Below are 8,472 nucleotides of genomic sequence, written 5' to 3'. Positions count from 1 at the left end.
GTTTAAAGACGAATATGGCCGTTATTATTTTATAATTTACTTAAAAGTTGTTTTTTTATTAAATTATTCAAATCAATTTATCTAAATGTAAAGTACTTTGGATCTGCTGACTGTATTTTTTTAAAAAAGATTAATCAATTCTTTATTGTCAAAATTTGTAGCGACAGTTTTATGTTATTTCTGCGTGGTATAATATTTAGATGGAAATCCATTAGTATACGACACATACAGAATTTAATAGAAGGTTATAGAATGGAAGAAAATTACGCTATTTGCCAAGCAAAATTTTGCGTATTTTACGCTACGAAAGTCTGCAATGCTTTTCAAAAACTTCAATCGAATTTAGGTCGCAACTTGCTAAGTACTATCTACAACGAATTTATCAGATATTTAAATCTTTTGGATATTTTGGATAAATTAATTTGAATTATTAAAATTCACACATTTATTTAACAATATTTTCATAAATTTTAAACATTTAAAAAATGAATAAACAACAATTTTTTTGTAAATTTTTTTGAGATATATTTTTGGTTCTCTTTTGAGATATTGTTTTGGTTCGACAAAAATATTGTATTTACATAAACTATTATTAATTATCACACAAATTTGAATCATCGTTTTAAAAAAATTTACCCTAATTATTTTAATTTTTTTTATAAAACACAGTCCTTAAAATTTTGAAATATTTGTATAAATCCAGAACTCTGGGTAGTTACGGGAGAATTTTACCTATCATACAAAGAAAAAAATCTCAATTTTGTTAAGAAGGTGGCTTTCAGTTATGTTCCTATCAAAATTCCATTTATACACAGAAAAATTCTTACTATCATTCTTTTGCACTTATTTATCTACTCTTTTTCCAAATTTTGTCAATTAACGTTTGAATTTCTCTGAATTAAGTCAAGGGATCAATGTCAATTGATCCTTTGAGCATCTGTAGATTTTTCCGAAAGTTTCTAATACAAATAGCAGCACTTTAGGTGACGAAACGAAGCAACGAATAAGTAACATGCAACGGCGCCATAAAATCTGAGCTGACTGTAGCAACAAGAAAAAACCAAGTCTACTTTGTGCTATTAGACAGACTTATACCCAAATCCACCATTTTTTTCTAGTCAAAAACTTTGTCATATAATTAATTATTAGTTGACAAAAATATCTCTTATAGAGGATATTCGAATTCTAAAGGCCCTTTTGAGAGTGGTATTTCTCGTGTGGTTCGTTTAGTGTCGTCACAGATGTTTCATTTGCCATCTTTAAAATTTTTTCCAATAAAAATTATCTCTTCGCAGCTACTGCCATAGCTTTGATTGCCGCTTTATTACACAGTTTGATCCGGTTACCGATGAGTCAAGTGATTTTGCGATCCGTTCTCGGACTTTTATACTATTAAAATTTGTCAACATCGGCAATCTGGGTATAGACTCAAATTCTCCCGTGAATTGTATTCTACCGAGCGAGACTCAAACATAATAATATTCTCCCGTGATTCGTATGTATTACAGAGTACAAAACGTTTACCCTTTTTTATTCGCGATTCAAATTTTCTATTACAAATAAAAGGCCAAATGTCTGTTTGCACTTGCAGTCGGATGGTGATGGTGATGATGATGATGATAATGATGGGAGGACATCGCGGCCGCAGCTGCAGCCGCTGTACTCAAAGAATATGGATGATGTCATCCAGCTGTACCTAACATCTGATGGTGATGACTATTTGTTGGTCCCGCACCATTATTAGTTGTACCATGGACTCGCATATGACGATTTAAATTACCCGATTGTGAAAACCGTAACAGACATAATTTACATTGATATGGTTTTTCGCCCGAATGAATTCGTAAATGTTTTGTTAATGTTGAACTATCACTAAATGCTTTTTTACACATACGACATCGATATGGTCGCTCCCCGCTGTGTGTACGCATGTGTGTCGTTACGGAACTGGATTGTGAAAAACGACGATCACAAATTGGACAACGGAATGGTTTTTCACCAGAATGTGTACGTACGTGTGCTGTTAAGTTTGCTGCTTGTGAAAAACTTTTATTGCAATCACTACATCGATACGGTTTTTCACCGGAATGTGTACGTAAATGAGTTTTTAATGTACTTGGGCGGGCGTATGTTTTACCTAGAAAAAAAAAACAATTCAGCCAATTAGTTTTTGTGTTTAAAATTCAGGAATTTATTATCTTAATGCATCATAAAATTTCGGTCTGAATAATTTGAAGAAACTAGAATGATAATTTGAAGAATCTTGATACTTAAACTATTCTCATGCTTCGTTATAGCCAAAGATCTCCTTTTGAGGATAAAATCAGCATAAACTAGTGTTCAAGTCTGCTATTATAGTCCAATAAAATGAAGATTTAAACTACCATCGAAGTGGAAGTATTTTTGAATATAAGTTCGCTTTGTAAAAATTTTTGAATAAAAAATGTAGATATCATAATTTTCTATAAAATCATTTTTAATCACTTTTGACGTATTTGCAATAAAAAAAAATTAAGTCAAATATAATCCTCTTTACATATAGTAAAATAAAATCCTAACATACTTGTTCCTAGGAAGCAATTAGGAAATTCCCAAACAAATGAATGATTTTGGCATAAATGCAAAAAATTACTTACCACAAATACGGCATAAATTCGGTCGTTGTGATTCATCCTCTGAACTAAGTGCACCCGTATGAATTTTTGTTGGTCCACCAATCACTGAATTCGTTGTTGGCGATAATGAACTATAACCTAAACTTTGTCTACGTGATCGCAGTCCAGCCGCTAATTGTGAAAATGTACTACTATTTTTATTTAATACTGGTTTAAATGAGGAACTTGTTGTTATCAACGGATTATCACCAATTCCAGTACCGCCTCCAGACGGTGTACGGAAATCTGCGGTAAAGGAATACGTTGTACCCCCACTAGTATAACTAGGACTTAATATGCCTTGTGCTTGTTGATGATACATTGTAGGGGATGTATTTTGTGGTGATGTACTCCATTGCATCTGTATAAAGGAATTACAAAATTTTAGATACATTATTTGTGACTTAGAGTTAGTGAATTATTTTACTTGTGGGCAAGTGACTTGATGTTGTATGGTCTCTGGATACGGTGGTGGATATCCATGCATTGTCATGTTCATTGAGACATTGACACTCATGCTGGGAAACATTCCAGATTGTTGATGTCCTTGACAGTTGCCATTCGTTGGACCAAACATTCCGCTTTGATCACAAAAGCTGGTTGGGTATGCTGTTGGTGACATCAGCATCTAAATTTGAAAATTAATTAGAAACAGTTGTGCAACAGGCATAATTAGTCTTTATTAAGTAGAATCATTTTGATCCAAAAAGTATACAAATCAGCTTAACAAAAATGATTGAATGCAAAGTTTCTGAGATATTGCAATATTTGGATCGATTTCAGTCCGTATCTCAAAAACTATTCGACCACTCATCAAATGCACCCGATTTTTGTACTTTTTGGGTCAAAACACCTTATATACTGAGTTTTATCGAAATTGGCGATAAAAAATTTCTCGATTTTTTGCAATTTTTTTAAGGGGTAATTTTAATTTACCCCTTTGAAAAAATTAAGAAAAACAGAAAAACGCAAAAAAATTTGTGTTTTGGAATTTAATGAAACTCGGTGGATGGGGTAATTTTGATCCAAAAAGTATAAAAATCAGGTTAATTTAATGATTGGATGCAGAGTTTCTGAGATTTCGCAATATTTGGATCGATTTTAGTCCGTATCTCAAAAACTATCCGACCAGTCATCAAATGCACCCGATTTTTGTACTTTTTGGGTCAAAATTACCTTATATACTGAGTTTTATCAAAATTTGAAATAAAAAAAATTTATCGGTTTTTGCAATTTTTTTTAAAGAATTTTTTTTACCCCTTGATAAAATCGAGAAAATTGAAAAAAAAAATGGAATTTTATGAATGTCAATGGATGGGGTAATTTTACTCCAAAAAGTGTAAAAATCATGTTAATTTTATGATTGGACCTATAAAAAGTTACTATGTCGCCGAGAATCATGAGCAAAACTTCATTTTAAAAAAAAAAAATTAGAGTTTCCCACCGAAAAATTAAAATCCATAAAATTGTGAACAAAAGGAGAGATTAGTGAGGGCTATAACGTGATAGTCTTTGTTTTTGAAGGAGAAATTGTCCAGCAAAGCGATCGGGTATCTGCTAGTATACTTAATATATTCACAATATAATCAATTCCACATATACGTATATGTATACCTGATGTGGGTGCATTGAATATGATAATTGTGATTGTTGTGGATAGGCGGCAGTAGTTGTAAAATTGGGTGGACTTAATGGTGCACCGCCTCCACCATTCCCTATACTGCCACCGCCTTGTGGTGATGTTGCTGATTGTTGTCCTGGATGTACGACTGCGTGTTTTAATGATAGTAATACATCAGCCATATCATGTGGCTGTTTTACAATACCACTACCATGATGATGATGATGATGTAATAGATTTGATCCTGTTGTTCCTGTTGGACCTCCACCATTAATACATTCTGATCTAGCAAACAATAATTTTAAATACTACAATACATTTATAATTCTAGGTATACAAAATAAAATGATCTTATACTACAAAAGACACTAATAATAATATTTATGCATGTCCTTAAATAAATTTATGGCCAATTTATACAGAAATTATTTTTCATTTTTAGGAATTTTCCGTGAGAGGAATCCAGGATATCACGTCCCGTGAGGACCTGCTGCACTTGCCAATAAATTTTTCCCATTGTTAGTATATCAAATGGAAGTAATATAGCGTTTGAAAATCCTTTATTTTTACTCCTTGTAACAAAATAACCGGATACTCGCCAAAGTGAAGTTTTTGCGTGCGATGAAAAATTTTCCGAACCGTGTGAAAGAAGAGATACCACGTATAAGAATTTTCGTAGATTTAACTCGTCGAAAATAAACTTACATATAAAATAGAAATATTAGATTGTTGCTTATAATCTTGAATTAAAAAGCCATTTAATACCCCGCGGACTCAAAACTTAAAAATACCTATAACTTTAATGGTTGATGGTTTACAAGCTACGGGGTTTAATTATCATAATGCCTTTATCTTAATTTAGATCAACACATTATTCCTTGTACATTTTTTAACAAATTGATTCAGGTAGTATTTAATATGTTGTATATTTCCAAGTATTTAGTGAAATATTTTTCTGGTCGTTAATATGATCTAAGTACATATTATGGAGAAACAATCGACATAAAATATTTAGTTTACAATTTTACAATCAGAATAACTGTTGCTACGGTTTTCACGATTCGATTATAAAACTCTTTTTACGTACCAAAAGAAAATAACTCATAGATTTCATCCAGCCTCACACAACCAGCAAAGAATACAGTATGTATTTGTATTCTTTGCAACCAAGTATATCGCGTAATTCCAATATTTTTGTTAAAATATTTCTACTTTAGAACTTAGTATATCTTCAGGAAAATTCTTGAATTTATTGGCGTTTCCTTTCACGTATAGAAGGTTTGAATAAGAAATTCTAATATCATTTTATTACAATTACAAAAAAAACCGGATGCTGATCTATATATAGCTTGCTTTAGTGTTGCTTTAAATTATTCGGATCTCATAAACAAAATTTGCTTTTCGTAAATTTTTACAAATAAAATATGTTCCACATACGTCTTAATAAAGACACGTACAAAACTCTAGAAATCTGGTGAAATTTTATCGATCGGGTCGATCCAAACGTTCCTAAGCAATAATAAATTCAGGATTAATTTAGGAAAATTTCCAAAAAATGAAGCCTCGTTATTATTATCGTATAAAAAGCTCCTATTTTGTTTAATAAAAAAAATCTAGAATTGACATCAAATAAAAATCGGTACCTTTAAAACTTTTTTATAATTTAACTTAAGCAGAAAATCGATCAAATTTTTTAAACTACAAAAGGTTTATATTTCTCGATTTGAAAAAATAAAAATTACTTTAAATAACAACGAAAGGTATAAGACAAGTTTTGTTTTGAAAAGGAACATTTCAACATTTCATCTTCTAGATTTAAGGAATTTCCAGCATGGTTTTTGGTAAAATTTATTTTCGACAGAATTTATCAAGAAATTTTTAAGAAGTTAATAGGGCTTACTATTAAATCCCAAAGTTTCAGAAATTTTAACCGTTTAAAACACGAGATTATTTTTATTATTTTATTCTGACAACATTCCTTTCAACTTTTTTTTTCAATTCTATCGAGAAAATTTTTGAATATCGTAAAAAATAGCTGGGAGGGCAGTGAGTTTTACATACTTTGAATTGGGAAATCTTGAACTTTGCAGCTGATTATCTCGAAATCAAAACGACCAAACATTCTGTGAAAAAAAATAGGCGAAAAGTAATCTGCCGACAAGTGCATTCATGCTGGAAATACCTTAAAACGTGTTTTTCCTTTTCTTTAGACGTGTCTGACAAAACAATAATCTTTTATACATTTCCAATTTTGTGAAAACAATTTCAATGCTACGGGATTATAATAATGCAAATTTATGGAATAAAGTAAACTTACTTAAAATTATTCGCTGAACAGGGTGAAAACGGGAACAAACTTGGTAACGGATCCAAGTCCAATGGGGGCAACGAAAATGTTCCCATATCAACATCCGTTGCCCAATACGGTGCTGCCGACGACGACGTTGATAATTGTTGTGCTACACTATTATTTAAACTACCCGAATAAATTTGTGTATTCGCACAAATTCCCGCACTACTTGAAATCCCTTGTACACTTGCACACAATTCTAAATCACTATTATTTTGATGGCACAAATCATCATCGATATTTTGCTGATCATGTTGATGATGATGTTCACTGCATAAATTATCTACACTATCATTCGGACAACCGCATTCAGTATGATGTAATTGATGGTGCCGTAAATCACTAACATCTACAATACAATTATTTTCATCACATAACACATTTGTTACTTCCTCGAAATGTGGATTCTCTGGATTATCATTGTTTACACATATTTGCACTGGTGAATTCACGCTATATCCATTAAATTGGATCGGATCATCATCGGGACCATTAAAATTTGTTGTGGTATGATAAACGGGATACTGTCCGGTTGTGGTGTACTCAAGTTGTAAACCGTACTGTGGATTGTTCGGTATATACATTGATTCCATGATGCTGGGCTCCTTATATAACATCGGTTCATTGGTTATACAGTTGATTGGCGGCGCAGGTACTGAGCGTGGCCTCATTACAAATCAAATAATATGAGATAAATGTGTTTTTAGTATTGGTGACTTCGTACGCTATCTCACTTTATTGGGTATATGTTCCTGTAGGTTGATGGGAACCATGATTGTACATGTTGAACTTGATATTCGATTTTCATCGCATTTCTAGGAAATATCATAATTAATTAATTATTTGAATATTGTTGGGGAAAATAAAATGATTAAATTTTAAAGTTATTTTAGGGGATCATATTTAAAAATCGACAGTATGTATAGTTCGCACTTCAGGTAAGTTTTCATTTTCATTACATAGCCATGTAGATATAAAATATATATCAAGGTATACTAATTTTAGACCCAAGTTTGTGATGCTTAGAAATATTGATGATACAAACAAAATTTTGGTATAGGTGTTTCTAAAATCATCTAATTATTCAATTTCGGGTTGTCCGTCCCCCTGCCTGTCCGTGAAGACAATAACTCAAAAACGAAAAGAGATCAAGTTGAAATTTTTTATACAGCGTGCTCAGTGAGTTTGGGTTAGTAAATGAGCAACATAAGTCAATTGAGGTCCCTAGTAACTATCTTGTAAACCGTTTGCGATAGAACAACTTATACAAAAATTAACGACTTTGTTTGATACATTTTTACGTAAACATCACTATTTACCCGTGAGGTCGAAAATAAGGACAAAATTTGGGTGTCCCTGTTCTCCAAAACAATATAACACAGTGAGATTAAAATTAGCAGGAAGCTTCAGCTAGTGATCTTTAAATTCTTCTTTTTTATAAATAATGAAAACTCGACGTTCAACACTTTCTATACCGGGTATTTCAGCAATTAACTCAGTGAATTGTTTGTTTTCACTTGCTTTTCAATATGATTCCTGTCAAAAGTTAATTTGAACAGTACATTTGAATATTCATATTTTATATATTGTCTAAACTAACTTTGCCAAGTTTGTAAAGTTTTGAACTTAATCTCAATTAGAATTCTGTAGAACAAATGGCAAATAATTAAAAAGTTATTTTGGAAAAACCACTAAGTATAAGTTATTGTAAAGAGTGCTTATCTTATGTTGGGTATAAACTAGGATCGAAAATTTTGTGATTTTAAAATTATATTTAATTTATTTAAAAAAAATCTTTTTTTTTTAAATTTTGACACTTTTTAATGATCTGCGAGTGTAATCCACGA

General features: G+C 31.4%; 1 protein-coding gene across 1 annotated transcript; it reads right to left on the bottom strand.

Annotated features, from left to right (window-relative positions):
• Positions 1 to 1,614: 1,614 nt before the first annotated feature.
• On the bottom strand, positions 1,615 to 7,296 carry LOC123293639 (protein glass-like). The gene is made up of 5 exons (XM_044874523.1): positions 6,593 to 7,296; positions 4,269 to 4,560; positions 3,082 to 3,282; positions 2,637 to 3,015; positions 1,615 to 2,137 (listed from the first exon to the last, which is right to left on the bottom strand). Exons 1-5 carry the CDS (start codon positions 7,294 to 7,296, stop codon positions 1,683 to 1,685), a joined length of 2,031 nt encoding a protein of 676 aa, XP_044730458.1. The 3' UTR covers positions 1,615 to 1,682.
• Between the last annotated feature and the right edge of the window lie 1,176 nt (positions 7,297 to 8,472).

The sequence above is a fragment of the Chrysoperla carnea genome, chromosome 1 (assembly GCF_905475395.1).
Source record: "Chrysoperla carnea chromosome 1, inChrCarn1.1, whole genome shotgun sequence".
Lineage (NCBI taxonomy): Eukaryota > Metazoa > Arthropoda > Insecta > Neuroptera > Chrysopidae > Chrysoperla > Chrysoperla carnea.
The sequence above is the reverse complement of the archived record's forward strand: the minus strand, read 5'-3'. Positions and strand labels throughout refer to the sequence as shown.

Coding starts and splice junctions, on each gene's coding strand:
- LOC123293639 (XM_044874523.1), bottom strand. CDS start 7,296: ATGAGGCCACGCTCAGTACCTGCGCCGCCAATCAACTGTATAACCAAT. Junction 3,016..3,081: donor ATCAAGTCACTTGCCCACAA/GTAAAATAATTC, acceptor TCCTTTATACAG/ATGCAATGGAGTACATCACC. Junction 2,138..2,636: donor GAATTTATGCCGTATTTGTG/GTAAGTAATTTT, acceptor TTTTTTTTCTAG/GTAAAACATACGCCCGCCCA.